This window comes from Coenobita brevimanus, chromosome 79 (assembly GCF_032717465.1).
Source record: "Coenobita brevimanus isolate Jiangsu-jjx chromosome 79, ASM3271746v2, whole genome shotgun sequence".
Taxonomy (NCBI): domain Eukaryota; kingdom Metazoa; phylum Arthropoda; class Malacostraca; order Decapoda; family Coenobitidae; genus Coenobita; species Coenobita brevimanus.
In genome coordinates, this window is record NC_137032.1 from 7,083,409 (window position 1) to 7,100,740 (window position 17,332).

General features: G+C 39.9%; 1 protein-coding gene across 1 annotated transcript in view; it reads right to left on the bottom strand.

Annotated features, from left to right (window-relative positions):
* The window catches only part of LOC145408994 (cytochrome P450 2L1-like), a 118,469-nt gene that overhangs the window by 22,946 nt on the left and 78,191 nt on the right, over nt 1-17,332 (bottom strand). The window contains exons 7-9 of the mRNA XM_080279564.1: nt 13,288-13,402; nt 11,578-11,758; nt 1,428-1,545 (exon numbers count right to left, since the gene is read on the bottom strand). Coding sequence (XP_080135690.1) covers nt 1,428-1,545; nt 11,578-11,758; nt 13,288-13,402 — 414 coding nt within the window. The remainder of the gene's footprint in view (nt 1-1,427; nt 1,546-11,577; nt 11,759-13,287; nt 13,403-17,332) is intronic.

The window sequence follows — 17,332 nt, forward strand, 5'->3', positions numbered from 1 at the left end:
ACTCCTGTTATACATCAAGACCTCTGGATTACTCCTAACTGGGGATACGAGAGGGGGTGAAACACAAGTTTGCTTGAAATTCTGTCTGAAAGAGAATCGAGTTGGTGAACAGAAGACATCCAGTGAAAGAGACAGAAAAAATGAGGGAAAGACAGCCATATGCCTTGGAGAGATGAGTAAGTATTGTTATTTTATTCTTAATTTCAACAAAAACATTTAGTAAGCCAGGCTCAATGTAAACTATTCCCTCAAGGAAAAGGAAAGAGAGGCACACGCCACTCGAGATTATGAATGTTCATTTATTCTTGCTAACGACAGACGATTATTGCATCTTCGGAAAGAAATCGCCTCCTAAATAAGACAGACACAGATTCTAGATTATCGGTTCACTTTGACTTATTATATTATATTCTTCATTTCACCAGATGACATTATTCAGATTAAGCGATAACAGACCCTTCTTGTAGAGAAAAACGTGAAAGGCAATTGGGCAGACGGACAAGGGAGAGACAAACAGTTTCTCAATCATTATTTTACATTAATTCCTACCCTACTCCTGTTAAAAACAGGCGATTTTATTCAGCATAAGTGTGAATATTCTCTTTCTGTAGGTGAAAACGCGAAAGACAGAGAAGCAGGTAAAATAAACAGAACGAAAGTGAGGCAGACAGTTTCCGAATTATCAGTTCACATTAACTGATAGTGCGATATTATTACTCCCAGATGATTTTATTCATTTGATGTCAAAATGCGACTCTCCCAAACAGGGAGACGTGATGCATATGAAGACATACTAACTGACAAACACTCTCCAAATAGTTCATTCATGAAGTAAACTATTTATTTCTTGCTACTGGCTGATAGGTTTATTGAGCTGAGGGCAGAATGCGCCTCACCCGTTTCACAGATATTTTTACTTTCTGAATTACATCAATTACACCAACGCTTTCGACGACAGAGCGGGTGTTATTTTTTAATAGGGTTGAGTCAAGCACGTAATTACCTAACTTATTTCCCTATTTTATCACACATTTCTCTGTGTGTGTGTGTGTGTGTGTGTGTGTGTGTGTGTGTGTGTGTGTGTGTGTGTGTGTGTGTGTGCGTGCTACGTATGCTCGCGCTTCATATCGCGAATGAAAGAAGTGAGCTACCTCTTGATCAAGGGATCAAGGAAGGTGGTTGTGGTTGGGAATGGATAGAGGGAGGAGGAGGGGAGGGGGTTTAAAGCAGAGTCCGAACACCAGACCATTCTTGGTTTCCTGGCCACGGCATCGAAAAGTCCTGAATACTTTCTTTGGAAAGCAAGTGTACATAGCTGACCTTCAATCTTAAGAATAACGAAGAAACAAAGGGGCAGACAAATACTGACAGAATAGGTAAGAGTAAGTACCTCGTTACACCTTCTCCTGGGCCACTCCTGCTCCTACCTTAGGAAGGAAGTAGCCGGCGAAGTGAGTGTCGTGGGCTACAGCGTGAGGGACCCCGGCTGCCACCAGGGAGGACACACGCAACACCTCATGCAAAACGGCATCCAGGTAAGGCAGTCTGGGGAGAAAACACCAGTGAATAGTATTATTTGAACATTATGACATGGCCTAAAGCTGCTATTTGTCAGTCTTCAGTGCTGAAATGTGAAGTGATGATCGCTAGAATAATAATGCATCTCTCGAAGATGTGTTACGAAAACGATTTATGGCTGTATTGTGGTCTTATTCTACTACTGACGTACAGGAAATAAACTGTACATTAAACTGTGTTCTCTGCAATGTGCACTGATGCTTTTCCTTTGGAGCGTATTTGCACTAATTCACATCTTTCTATATTTACTAGTACACCGCACTGTAACTCGCCTCTCAACATGCAGCTTTCAATCTTGTTTTCATATCAATCAATCAATCAATCATTTCCTGTGGCACCCTCGGGGATGCATAGGGCCTCGATGAACTCACACCACCACATCCTATCTTGTGCTAACTCCTCAAGATCTCCCCAACACTCATCTCCAGCTTCCCGTCTCATTGTCCTCACCCACGTCTCTTTTGGCCTTCCTCTACCTCTCCTACCAAGTGCCACCCACCCTGGTGTACCTCGTACTATTCCCTGTCTCCTATACACATGTCCTAGCCACTTCCATCGTGAGAATCTAACATATTCATCGATCGGCTGCACTCCCGTTATTTCTCTAATTCTACTATTTGGTATCCTTTCCCACCACTTAACTCCTAATATTCTTCTAAGTGCTTTATTTTCAAACACCAAGAATTTATTTTCCATAGTCACTGTGCTGTACCAAGACTCGTGTCCATAAATTAAGATACTCCTAACCATTACCTTATAAAGTTTGATTTTTGTATGCACAGAAAAATTGTTATTATTCCAAATATTTTTAAGCATTCCCATTGCCTGATTAGCCTTCTTTAACCTTTCCTCGAATTCAAAGTTCAAAGAACCATCCTTGGCTAAATAAGTACCTAAATATTTAAACCTATCAACTTGCTTTACAACCATACCTCCAATTACACATTCCTGCGTATTTTCCATATTCATATTGATTATTTCAGTTTTTCCACAATTAATAACCAAACCCACCTTACGACCTTCATTCACCAAACAGTCCAACACTCTCTGCATCTCTTCTGGCCCATCACAAATCAAAACTATATCATCTGCATAATCTAAATCCAAAAGTTTCCTGTTCTCTCCCCAAAGTATACCTGCACCGGTTTCTGTTCCAACGCGTTTCATAATGTAATCAATGACCAATATAAATAGTAAAGGCGATAGAACACCACCTTGAATTACTCCGGACTTGACTTCAAACGAATCACTCAGACAACCATCAACCATCACTTTACAAAATGTGTCCTCATGCATGTTCATAATGACCCTCACAAACTCCTCTGGTATTCCATAATGTCTCATGATCTTCCCCATAGTCTCTCTCGAAACACTATCAAAAGCCTTTTCAAAATCAACAAAACAAAGACTTAACGGTACTCTCATTTCATTAACTTGCTGCATCAAATGCCTAACTATAAAGATATGATCATTGCAACCACGTCCCTTTCTAAAACCAGCCTGTTCATCCCTCAGAATACCCTCAACCACCGGCTCCAACCTATTTAACAACACTCTACTGAAAACTTTCAAAGCTGTCGGTGACAAAGAGATTCCTCTCCAATTACCACATTCACTCAGGTCTCCCTTCTTCGGAACTTTAACAATTACACCATTCTTCCAAACTGATGGTAGTAACCCCGTCACCCATATCTTATTGAATAGCTTGGTCAAGATCATTATTAATCTATCCCCCTCCACTTTAAACATTTCCGGAAATAAACCATCCTCCCTGGTGCCTTATTATTCTTTAACTGTTTTACTGCTTTCTCCACTTCTGCAAGCCTCAACTCTCCTGTTTCTATATTTAAATCTTCCTGAGCAGACGGTATATCCTCTTCTGGTGGTATTGGTCTATTAAGAACTGTCTCAAAATGCTCTTTCCATCTATTTTTAATATCTCCATCTTTGGTCAATAAATTTCCTTCCCTGTCTCTAACTGGTATTTCCTTGCGTTTACCTGCATTACCACTCAGTTCTCTAATCGATTCATATGCTATTCTTTGACTCTGTCCATCATTTTTGTTTATTAAGATTTCAGTCTCTGCAACCTTTTCATCCACACATCTTCTTTTATCTCTCCTAGCTAACCTTCTTACTTCTGAATTCAAACTCCAGTACGCAGCTCTTGCTAATTCAATCTCTTGTTCATCAACGCATTGCATCTCACTCCTCAATTTAGCCTCACCTCTCTTTTTTATCATATCCCACGTTTCCTCTGACATCCATTTCTTTCTCCTGAATCTATGTCTCCTTCCAATCGTACATTCAGCAGTCTCATGCAGAACTTTGTTCACATCCTCCCACATCTCATCTACACTTCTCTCCCCCTCTTCCAACGTTTCCAACACCAAAAACCTATTTCTGCATTCTAATCTGAATTCCTCCTTTTCTTCTCCTTCCCTTCTAAGCTTAACAATATCGTATCTACCAACACCAGATTTTTCCTTCTTCTGATTTTTAAGTTTAAACCTTAGTTTTGCAATGCTGAGTTGATGGTCACTACCAATATCCGCTCCCCGTTTAACATGAACATCTAGCAGAGAACTTCTATGCCTCCTACTGATAGCGATGTGATCAATCTGATTTTTATATTTTCCACACGGCGACACCCAAGTTGTCTTGTGTATATTGCAATGCTGAAAGAGTGTGCCCCCGATGACTAAGTCATTTGCTAGACAGAAGCTTCCAAACCTCACTCCGTTTTCACTCATCCTACTACCCCTCAAAGACATTAAGAAAAATGGATTAGACTGCAGATTAACAAGCAACACAATATCGCCTCCTTACATCAGATCTGCAGTACTCTACCGTACACATCACCACCTGAATTCCCTTTTTCATAGCCCTTTTTACACTGATGCAGGCAATAGCCTGGAACTTATAACGTTTTGCTGCCATGTGCCTGCATGTGTGAACAATGTAACTCAATTTTATTCCAATTTCAAGCAGTCTTGTTGGAAGGATTGAAAGTCAATTTTTTTTTTTTTTCTTTTTTAGATAAGTCAGTTGTCACGGCTGTATGGCATGGTCGACTTTTTTTTTCCCCCGATTTAGAATAAACATGGTGGTGTGGTTGATGATCAGGCCAAAACGCAGACATGTGACTTTCAGAACAATAAATGAATGGTCAAGGTCACTGAGCAAATTCGGTCAGAACCATAGACCTCTATGGTTAGAACCCTTTGTGTTTATGCAAACAGAAAAACTGAAACAAATTTGATTTGATTTGGACCAAACTTAGCGGATGAGTTGAGGGTCCGCCAAAGGGTTGACTTATTGCTTTGTGAACAATACTGTAGGTCACAAGTCAAGATTATATATAGGAGAAAGGCAAGGTAATCTCAAGCAGTTCTGTTCCGATTTGACCCAAACTTTGCCGAAGGATTCAGAGACACGGAAATGTGAAGGAATTCATTATTATATCTTATCATTTGTAAAGGCCTTGGTCACCTAATGGTGGCTCTTCACGCTGCTCGATCACTGGCAAGCTTCCTATACAGTCTTTTATCCCTGAAAGTCACACTCTATGATTTCCTCCCCGATCTTTTCCAATCTGCCTCTAGCAACCCTATCCCCGACGTTCAAACTTCTCATTTTCCACACTCAGTTGTCATCCACTATACTGTACGTTCAGCATGCCCACACCATCTCAATCTACCCCTCCTCTTCAAAACATCAATACGCTTCAGTCCCATCCTTCCTCTCAACTCTTCAGTCGTAATCCTACACCCCCCAGGCCTAGCATTCAAGGATGCACTACACCTCCATCTAATCACTGTAATTTTTGAACATTTGAGCCTTCCAATAGCCTCTTCCTTTACTGACTGGGTCTCACTACCATTCATCATTGCACTCCTAACACATGCCGCATATAGACTCATTAGCACGGAGGGAGAAGACTCAGTGTCAGGACAGGCAACAGCTCCCTGAACTTTCGCCAACAACTCATTACCCTAGCCACAGAACTAGCTCCAGCCCACCTCCAGCACATAACACGTCCCCCAAATAACAAAACTCTCCCCCACACACAGAAGATTCACCAGCAAAGTCAATCCTTTCACGCCTGACAATCTCTGCATGCTCTCCCTAACACACCGCACATACGAAATCAGAATTATCTCGCAGCTTACCTCTAATACCACTATATCTCTTATGCACTCACTTATCACAAACACTGCACAAGATGAAGTAACTTCCAACACCCTTGTGGCGAGTCACACATGGCCACACTCCTAATGATTTTATAGAACCGCCATCAGCCCTAGAAATCATCACTTTTGTGTTTATCTGCATTAACTCTCAAAACAAAGGACATGGTTCGGATAGCCACATGGAATGTAAGGGGTGCAAATGATGAAGTGAGAGAAAGAGATATTGTCCAGGTTCTTGAGGTTGCGAAAGTGGATGTATGTGGATTAAGTGAAACCAAATGGAAGGTGAGAGTGTGAGTGTATGGTAGTGTGGATGGTGCATATGCGCGGGAGTAGGTGAGAATGAGAGGGCAAAAGAAGGAGTGTGTAATGTTGTGAGTAACAGATGGATGGAGAATATACAAGAGTATGGATCATTTGGCTCAAGAATTGTGTGGGTAAGATTGAAAGTTGGACTACAAATGTGGGCATTTGTGTGCGTGTATGAGCCAACACAAGATCATGCAAGCAGAGCAAGAGAAGAGCTCTGGAAAAATGTGGAAGCATGCATGGAAAAGTTTGAAAGTAATGAGACAGTGTTTTTGACTGGAGATATGAATGGAAAAGTAAAGAATGTGAAGGTGGATAGAGTAGTTGGTGAGTGGGGTGTATCTACAGAGATGAATGAGAATGGCAGTGATTTAGTGGACATTTGTGCCAGGAGGGGGTTGGTGATAGCCAATACCCTCTTCAGGCACAAGATGATCCATAGGTATACGTGGTGAGTGATGAGAAGAGAGGGTGGTGAACGGAATGAACGGAAGGCAATGATTGATTATGTGTGTGTGGATGAAAGGATGAGAAGGTGTGCAATGGATGTAAGAGTATATAGAGGTTGGAGGAGTGGACTTTCTGACCACTGCTTGGTGGTGGTCAGAATCAAAGTCCAAATGAAATGGAGAAATAGAAGAAAGGAAGAACAGGAGGAAGTAGTGCATACAAGGAGGGTGGAAAGGTTACAAGAGGATGATAAAAACGCAGAATATAAGAGAGAAGTGGAGAAGTGATTGGATAAATATGGATTGGAGCAGATGGGGGAGGTGGAAGGTGTGTGCATGATATTCACAGAAGAAATCTGTGCAGCATATGAGGTGGTGTGTGGGGTGAAAAGAAGACGAAAAGGGGTGCAAGGAACAGCATGAAGAGGTGAGAAAGACTGTGGCACAAAAGAAGAAAACATATAGTGAGTGGATGCGAAACAGGGGCGTGGAAGAAGTTGAGAGACGAAAGAGTGAGTTTATATGTAGAGAGGAAGAGAGGGGTGACAAGATTAGTAAGAGAGAGTAAGAAGAGAGTGGATGAGGAATTTGGAAGGAACTTGACTGTAAAGTGGAGGGAATGTAAGAAAATGTTTTGGAAAGAGGTAAGGAGAGTTAAACAGGATGCCAAAGAAGTAGTTAGGGAGTGAAAGATAAAAATTGTGGATTACTTGTGGAGAAGGGAGAACAAGTGAGCAGATGGAGAAAACACAGTAAGGAATTGTTGAACATAGAGAAATAAAGTAATGCAAGTAAAGTGGCTGGGAAATGGCTGGGAGAAGGAGGGATACGAGAAGAGAGGAAGAAATCGGTAGGATGGAAGTTGTTGAAGCAATGAAGAAAGTTAAAATGGGGAAAGCCCAAGGAATTGATGGAGTGTGTGGTGAAATGCTTAAGCAAGGGGGAGAGATACTGTAGTAGAAGAATGGATGTGGAAGATGTGCAGATTGGCCTGGGAGGAAGGTAGAGTCCCGAAGGATTGGGGTCAGGTACAATTATTCCCCTGTACAAAGGAAAAGGGGAAAAAGAAGTGTGTGGTAATCATAGGGGCATTTGTCTTCTTAGTGTAATAAGAAAAATATATGGTAGGATACTTATTGACAGAGTTAGGGAAATAACAGAGGAATTAGTTAGAGAAGAACAGGGAGATTTTAGGAAGGGAAGAGGTTATGGAAATCAGATATTAATTCTTAGATCTTTTGCGGAAACGTTTCTAGAGAAGGGAAAGAAGTTGTATGCGGCCATCATGAATTTGGAGAGAGCATATGACAGGGTGGACAGACAAGGATTGTGGAAACTATTAAGAATATATGGAGTAGATGGGAAGTTGTTGAAGGCAGTGAAGAGTACGTATTAATGTGCTAAGGCTGCAGTGCGTGTGGGTAGTGAACTGAGTGAATTTTTCTGTTTGAAGGTTGGATTGAAACAAGGATGTGTCATGTCTCCATGGCTGTTCAGTCTGTATATGGATGGGGTTATAAAAGATATACAAGGTAGGGCAGTGGATGTTGGAGCTGCCCTAGTGAGACACGGCAGTGTTTGGAAACTCCCTGTACTGTTGTTTGCAGATGATACTATGCTGTTAAGTGAAGGCGAAGGAGAGCTGCAAGACTCGGTGGAAGAGTTTGGGAGAGTGTGTAAGAAACTGAATTTAAAGTTGAATGTAGGGAAGAGTAAAGTCATGGTCTTCGAAAGAAGTGAAGTCAGTGAATGTACAGTGAGGTTGGATGAGAAATGGAAGATGTGAGTGCACTGTAGTACTTTGGTAGTGTGATGAGTAAGGATGGAAGTTTAGAGGGTGAAGTGCTTGAAAGGGTACGACAAGGAAGAAAAGTTGCTGGTTCCTTCAAAGCAGTGATAAGACACGGGGAAGTGAGCATGGAAGTAAAAAAGCTACTACATGACAGTATCGTGATACAAACTCTAACGTATGGAAGAGAAGCTTGGACCTTGTTGGAGGGACAGAAGTTAAGAGTGAGAGCAGTGGAAGTGAGGTATTTGAAAGGAGCATGGGGAGTCACATGAAGAAACAGATTGACAAATGAGAAAGTGAAGGAGTGCTGTGGTGTGGATGTGGATGTGATAGGAAGTGTTAGGAGAAACACATTGAGGTGGTTGGCCATGTGGAGAGGATGGAGAGTGAGAGACTGACGAGGAGAGTGTATGTGAGTGAGGTGGAGGGGGGTGGAGAGGTAAGGGGAGGCCAAGGATGAGATGGAGGGATGGAGTGGAGAGGTATATGAGAAAGAGGCTGTGTGAGCTGGGAACAGGGCAATGAAATGGCGGGGGACTGGGTGACATGGAGGCGCTTTGTTTGTGACCACCCCTTACAGGATTAAGGCGTCTGGCAATAGATAGATAGAACTCTCATAACCTTTTGCCTCATTCAGTCTGTCCATTTCCTAAATCTACGCATGCCATTCATTCCTTGCTATCAACACCAAAACATCAGCAAACAATATCACTTAAGGGAGTCCATTTCTGAAATCGCATGAGAGAGCCTCAAGCATCAATTTTGAGAACAAACACTTGAAAATCAGTTACATGGGAAAGTCAAGTGTACAACATTGAGACCATTTGTTTCACTTTCTGAGTTGTGCTGTTTGGTTTATCACATAGATCTGTGACCCATGTATAGCTATATTATCTATATATCTATTTATGTATCTATCTATTTGTCTATATCTATCTGTCTGTCTGTTTATTTATCTCGCTCTCTCTCTCTCTCTCTCTCTCTCTCTCTCTCTCTCTCTCTCTCTCTCTCTCTCTCTATAATCTCATCAGCCGTTTGAGTGTCCACTGCAGGACCGGCCTATCCCTACCAAAGTGGGAACGGTACAGCCAATGTATCTCTACCAAGTGACTTAGGCTGTCTTGTAGAGATTGTATGTAGAGTAGGGTGAGAAGCGTTTGTAAGTGTAACTGTAGTGTTGGAGTGGCTTTGGATATGTGTGTAGTCTGTGAACCAAGTGTAATCGGCCCGCGCAAGCCGATTGGGTGCAAGCATACTTTATAGTATGCGATACTGGTTCAACCACAGCACCCCTTGTGTCCGCCAATGCAGTACGTGGCCTGAATAACGCTCCCAAAGTTTATTACCCTGGCAGGGCGCGAACCCTCGTTCTTCAATGTATGAACACGCACACTTTACCACTATATATATATATATATATATATATATATATAGATATATATATATAGATAAATATATATATATATATATATAGATATATATATAGATATAGATATAGATATATATATATATATATATAGATAGATAGATAGATAGATAGATATTGTATATACTCGTATATGTGGGTGGGTGGGACTTTGATGAGTTGAATGATAAACTGACAATAATGATAAAGGAATCAGGTGATGGGGAAAACAAATCCACCAAAGGCCAACAGGTATTCAAAAACGACCCCCGAGCTCATGAAAAGAGGAAAGGAGATGAAAGTGATAACAAAGATGAAATAGAATGGAGAGGATAAATAAGCTTATGAACAAGAGACAGAGAGAAGAAAAACGAAAGAGAAACATGGATCAGAAAAGAAATAAAACTGTATAAAATATGAAAAAGTCTGAAACAGGTCCGAAGCAAAATGGCACTAGGAAAGCAACAAACTGTATCACTGCAAGACGAAAATGGGGAAGTCCTTCAGTGCAGAGAAACATGGTGAAGTGAGCTGAAGAATTTTACAGAGAACTGTATGCATCAAAGACAATAGTAGTAAGACCAGACGAAGTAAGTTTCTCTCTGAAAAGTATGGAAAGAGGAAACGCCTTAAGAGAAGATGGAATGGTTGCAAATCTAATGATAGATGCAGGATTAGATCTTCAAACCGATTGTTTACTCCACGTATAAAGATGAAAATTCCAAAAAATGGTCTAGTGTACTAGTTAATCTATTTTACAAGGCGACTCAAAATATCTTAGCAATTATCGACTTCTTAGCTTATTATCAGGTATTTACAAACTCTTCACAGAAGTCCTTACGAACAGAATAACAACGCATGAGTTTACATAGATGGAGAAACTCAACCTGTTTAAGATTTGCAGATGTTTTTGTCCCAATTTCTATAACATCAGAAACATTGCAAGAAATGATAACCTAAATAGAGCAAAAGGCGTACCGGAGTAAAAGTAATATTTAATCCAAAAACACCAAAGAACATCATCAGAATAAATGAAGAAATTGTTGAAGAAACTGAGGAGTACAATGACGGTGGACAAATACTGAAACTAACGAAAGACGATTATAACAAAATAAAAAGACGCATTACAATTAAATGGAAAGCTTTAAAAAAAGAGATATATATATATATATATATATATATATATATATATATATATATATATATATATATATATATATATAATGAAAAGTAGCTTGCACGTCTGTATGAAAAGAAAAATATATGACGAATATATAATCCCAGGTGTGACATACACTTGTGAGACCTGGAAACTGACAAAATCAATGGAACACAAACTAATCTGTTCTCAGAGACCAACTGAAAAGTCAGTGTTGGTAATATCTTTGAGAGACAGGAAGAGATCAACTTGACTGAGAGAGAAAACTAATGTCAAAGACATTACAGAAGGTATATAAGAACAGAAATGGAGGTGGGCAGGTCATATAGCAAGAATAACGGATATCCGATGGAGCAAGAGGCTGATTTAAATGCCATAACTCTCGTTCCTTGATTATATACTTGTATTCTATCTATAGACAAGCATGCCTTTTTGGCAATGAATGATTCATAAGTTTCTAAAATAGTTTTGATCTTCATACTCATTGCATTTGCTCTAGAATTGACTCAAATGGGCCAAAATATTTCAAAAGGACCTGCATTACGTCTGGGAAGGACACCAGTTACAAAACTTACATAATTTGTCGCTTTCAGTGCATTAAGGAGCTTTCAACCGACTTCTTGAGAGAGAGAGAGAGATAGATAGATAGATAGATAGATAGAGAGAGAGAGAGAGAGAGAGAGAGAGAGAACCTTTGTCTGAACTGGTGTGAGGGCAGAGTATCTGGAGGCACCACCTGGTCGATCTCGTTGTGTACTTTGGCCTGCACTTTCGGATGGGCTGCCATGTACAGCATCACCCAGCGCAGCATGTTGGACGTGGTGTCGTAGCCGGCAGTAAACAGGTCAAATATCGTCTGCATCAGATCCACCTCTGCGGAGTAACAATGTTTATTACCAAACTGTTTGCCATGATTTAATATTCAACCCCAAAAATTACTTTCGGCCATCCATTGCTTAAAATTATAAATTGCAAAAGGAAATTGCAAAAGGAAAAATCAGGCACATTCTGGTTTCACCACTTGCTTCAGAAATCACCACAAAAAAGTTTGGGTCCATCTCATCCCCGTCAGTATATAAATTTCAAACATATGGCCCTATATCCCGTTCTGGCAAGTAGGGATCTTACTGTTATGTTCTTACATTTTGAAGCATACTGCCTCATATCCCATTCTGACAAGTGTGCATCTATTGTTTTATTCTTACACCATTAAGCATAAGGCTGTACATTCCATATTATTACAGTTTTAAGCATAGGGTAAAATAGTTTTCTTCATCTACATGGTAACTCCTGGATCTAAAAAATTAACATATAGAAGTAATCTTTCCACATATGCAAACACAGTAAAATAGATGTGCAGTATAACAAATACAGACTCGAAGGAAACCTTGATACCACAATCTAAATTTTATATAAGTAAAAGTGGCCTACATCTACTGTGAGCTTAAGAGTGAGTGAATATGAATGTGAAAATAAGTGAAAGTAAGAAAGAATGTAACAGTGGGAAAGCAGTTATGTTTTTTTTTTGCAGTGAATATGAGAGTGGGCAAAGTAAAGACTGCAAGTATTAAAGATTAAGCGTGAAAAAAGTAACAGAATATAAAAGCAAGAGACAGTGTGGGAATGAGAACAACTGCGAATGCGTGACTGTGTAATCGTGTGACTGAATGTATGAGAGCAAAAGTGAGAGTGAGTGAGAATTTAAACGGGTAAGTAAGTGAAAGAGGATGAAAGGAGGTAAATGTGAATAAACCTGTGAGAATAGTTAATATACAAGAGTACACAGGAAGTACAGAAGCAGAAAGGCATATGGACCATGACGAGGGTATTTGTTGGAAAAAGCGCTAATCCTACTAAGGCTTAACCAACATCTCAGAAAAAAGGATAGAACAGAGAAAAGGTCTTCCCCCCACACAGAGCAACATTCGGTAAAACCGGCAAAATAAAAGATGGAAAAACACTATGCTTCTTAGAAAAATCATGGAACTGTTACAGGGGAGGCAGAAGAGGACGAACTCTCAAATATCTAATCGTTAATCTACTGACCTGTAAAATAAAGGGCATTCACAATCGCCGAATGCTCTTGTAATAAAATATATAGATATATATAATATAGATAGATAGATAGATATAGATATATATAATATAGATAGATACATAGATAGATAGATATATATAATATAGATAGATACATAGATAGATAGATATAGATATAGATAGATAGATATGTCAGTGATAAGAACTTCAAGGAATTAATATCGTCACTATTATCCCTCCCCGGTGTGAACCAATTCCTGTGTTCAACTGCAGTTAAATCCAGAAAATTTTTTCTAGCTGAATTGAGTGACAAGAGCATAAGAGTGCAGGTAAATTACCTGCCATTAAAGAGAACCGATACCTACCATTGAAGGGGTTGTCCTGGCTGTCCTCAGCATTGGTCATCTCAATCAGGAATTCGTCCAGTAAATCTCTCGGGTTATGGGGGTTCAAGTTCTCACGGTGCTCCTCTATCACCTCCTAGACACACAACATCATTGTTATCATTATCATAATTTCTGCACACTCCAACGACAACACGCAGCTCTGTTCTTGTATCATTACACGGTCACACAGCATCCTCATCGTCATCGTCACCATCATTACATTTTTGCAAACCACCAACAAAATGTAACACAGTTATTTTCTCCAACAGAATTGCATGAAACATACTGCTAATTCGTCTCTCTCTCTCTCTCTCTCTCTCTCTGATTATCTATCTATCTATCTATCTATCTATCTATATATATATATATATATATATTATACCGGTAAAGTTACCTCCACTTCTAGCGATACAGCGAGTGGTGTGTCTGGTAAAATGTGGCACCACTGTGTTCATTTACATCGTAGTAATAGTAACTGAATGGGCAGACCCGGCGGAGCTTCCCCTTCGCCACAGTATCTAGTACCCACGGAAACAATGTTTTATCAAGCCATACTCTGCCTGCAAATACAAGTGTTTGCCACGTAGGTATAGTGGAAGGTGAAGAGAAAGACAGAAAATAACTAGAATGGCACTCAGTAGAGCGCGTACCTTCGCCAACTCTCTATCTCGCAATGTTTAACGTGACAAATAATCCCTGGATCCGCACCTTTATCCGGATCCACACCATTCTGTAATGGAGTGTATTCTGAGCCAAGGCCCATTCTTCTACCAAATTTCGTGGAAATCCGTCCAGAAGTTTTTGTGTAATCTTGCTCACAAAACAACCAACCAACCAACAAACAAACAAACGGACAGGGGTGAAACCATAACCTCCTTGGCGGAGGTAATAATGCCATTGGATCATGTTGTTTCTCTGACAGGAGGTGACTGTGAGGTTAGCTGGAACGGGGAGGGGGGGGACAGATGGTGGGGGCACATTTATCGAAACTTTGTTGTGTTTCATTAAGAAAGATGCAGGCTGTGATTATACAGATGTTCTGAGGTGATTTGTACCTCCGTATGCAGTAACGTGTATTGGATGAATATTGAAGACTTAATGTTCGTCATACAATGTGGTGAACAATTGTAGTTGGGCATACATGTTAGAAGGTGATACGTCCATGTTAGAAGGTGAGATGTCCGTGTCTCGAAACAGTTTACCTGAGTCTAGTGAGTGTGGAACTCAACTGCTATAACATTTTTGTGGGTAAACCGGAATCGCCACAAATGATTCATGATTATGCATGTGACAAAACGGTCATGCTATTTTGTGCATCATCCAGTCTGTTTTATTGCGAGGAAAAGCAATCATTATATTCGCAGACCATGGTATAAGTAGATGTTCTGTTGCATAATATTATAGCTACTTTGAGTGTTCGACAGCTATTGGCTTGTTGTGCGAATATGTTGTGCAGTCATCATACTGATGGATAACGCGGAGGTAATAGATACTGTGTTTGCATAATTAATGCATATCTGGTCTTATAATAATTGAAATAACGGTGTTACGAGTGTCCAGTCTACAAATGATGTCTTTTACTTCGAGTGCTATTTCATCAGTTTGGATAGTTGTAACACAACATCCACAAACATTGATCATCGCTTATTATATTCTCTTCAAAACATTCATACATTAGCTTTCATGCAAGCATTACACATTAATGCCCCCCTTTGCTCCAGACGCATTATATTATTAAATTTTGTGTCTACTCTCACACACTGTTCATCCAGAGGTAACAGCATTTCCCTTACCAACACCAAACATCACATATGTTGGTGATGAGTTATGACCCTACTCCCACCTGTCCACCTCCCCACTCGCTCCTACTCAACACCAGTCCGCTTCCATACACACCTTGCCACCAAGCAGGGTGGTCAATCCCCCATCCGTCCCTCTCTATTCCTGTAACATTTCCTTCCTCTCCTAATACCGCGTCCCATTGAGCAGCCTCTCCACAAATCCCCCCTTACCTACCAAATATTGTCCTATTTCTAACTGTCTTGGGAATATCGTTTTCAATGTTCAGCGTCATGGGACGCGGCATAACGGATATCTGAAATATCAAAATCTATTATCAAATTTGAGGTTATTATGAATCTCGTATGAGAGCTCTAAACAAGTATGCTATGACGACGTTTCGCTTCGCATCAACAATCACCACCACCACAATGCCCGATACACATTAGATCATGATATCTTCGGTGCTGCTTCCCTTTGTTCTACGACTGACATACTGTGTGTGTCCATTGTCTGTCATGAAATTGCAAGGATAGTATCAGGCCAGTATTCACTGCTACAGAAGCATTTCGGTGGTGTGGTGTTGCTAGGAAAATTGAGTAGTCTAGCCTTGTTTTAAGTACATTCATACATGAAATCTTTAGACAATATAGCTTAAAGACATGAGGGTTGAGGTCTTATGTACACTCCTGCAACAGGGAGGGGCACAGGAAACAGTGGAGGAGCTGACAATCTAACATACCATGACCTTACCTCTCCTCACTTAACCACGGCTGAATTTACATCCTAAACCATTGGAAGCCTATGCAAAGACAGTGGGGTACTATTTTTTGATTATTTATGTTAAAATTTTCACTTGTAAAGTGGCCACACCTTACGTTTACATTATTCTCATAATTGCCATAAATTAAGCATGATTCAATTACAGTTCTTACATCGACTTTTTTTGTGTGTGTGTGGCTTTTTTAGCGTCTTATAACCTGCTTAATCAATGTGGTCATCATTAGATACTTTGCGTTGTTATACGCCAGTACAATGTTGAGCCGTCTTTACAGAGTTTTTGTGCTGTGAGATCCTGGTTTCTAGGTATTTTTCAGACTGTCCTATATACAATTTGTTGCAGTTCTTGAATAGAATTTTATATACCGTGCAACACCTGAATTCCCTGATGGGCATTTCTTGTTTTTTTCTTTTTTTTTTTTTTTTTGGTAGCATTCCCATACTTGAAATCTACATGTACATTACGTTGTGTCAGGATAACAAATGTCAATTTTTTTTTTTTTTTTCCATGGAAAGGGGGAACAAGGGTTCTTTGGGTAGTTTCACGTTCTGACCAATTATTTTTGCCTCCAGAGAAGCGTTTCTTTGCTTTGCTTTGACACTGGGTTAGTATGCTGAGTGGATAGTTTTCTTTCCTTTACAGAGAGAGAGAGAGAGAGAAACACACACACAAACACACACACACACACACACACACACACACACATACATATATATATATATATATATATATATATATATATATATATATATATATATATATATATATATATATATATATATATATATAGATATAGATATATTTATATATGTGTGTGTGTGTTCGTATCTATATCTATACTTTTATCCATTTGTCTATTTATCAATCAACCCATTATGTATGTATACATTTATATATATATATACATTAGAGACAGACAGACAGACAGACAGACAGACAGATAGATAGATATATTGGTGGTAGGTGAAGGCGCTCACCATCCACTCACTAGATGTAGTGCTGCTCTTGGGTGGCTTCCCTTTCCTCTCTTCCTGCATTCCTTCTTTCCTCCTATGTCTTTCTTTCTCTCTTTCTTTCCTCTTCCTTCTTTCTACGGGTGATTCTACACCGGGCCAAATAATTTCCTGTACACCGGAAAACCATTTACTACGCTGGCTTGTAACCATATAACCAAACTATGGAGACTTGTGGTTTAGTGAGTAATTTTAAGGTTGAGCTTGCGATGGTTTGTATCCATGGGGTGGTTGGGGTTCATTGCTTACATAATTCCACTCAGGGATGAGTGAGGCTGGTCACTCTGATCTAAAATTTCAGGACCAACTTGCCTAACCACGGACTCCTAAGCTCTTCATGGGACAACACAGGATTAGTTGGTATCTATCTATCTATATACTGTAGATAGATAGATAGATAGATAGATAGATAGATGTACAGCTAGATATAGATAGACAGATGTATATATAT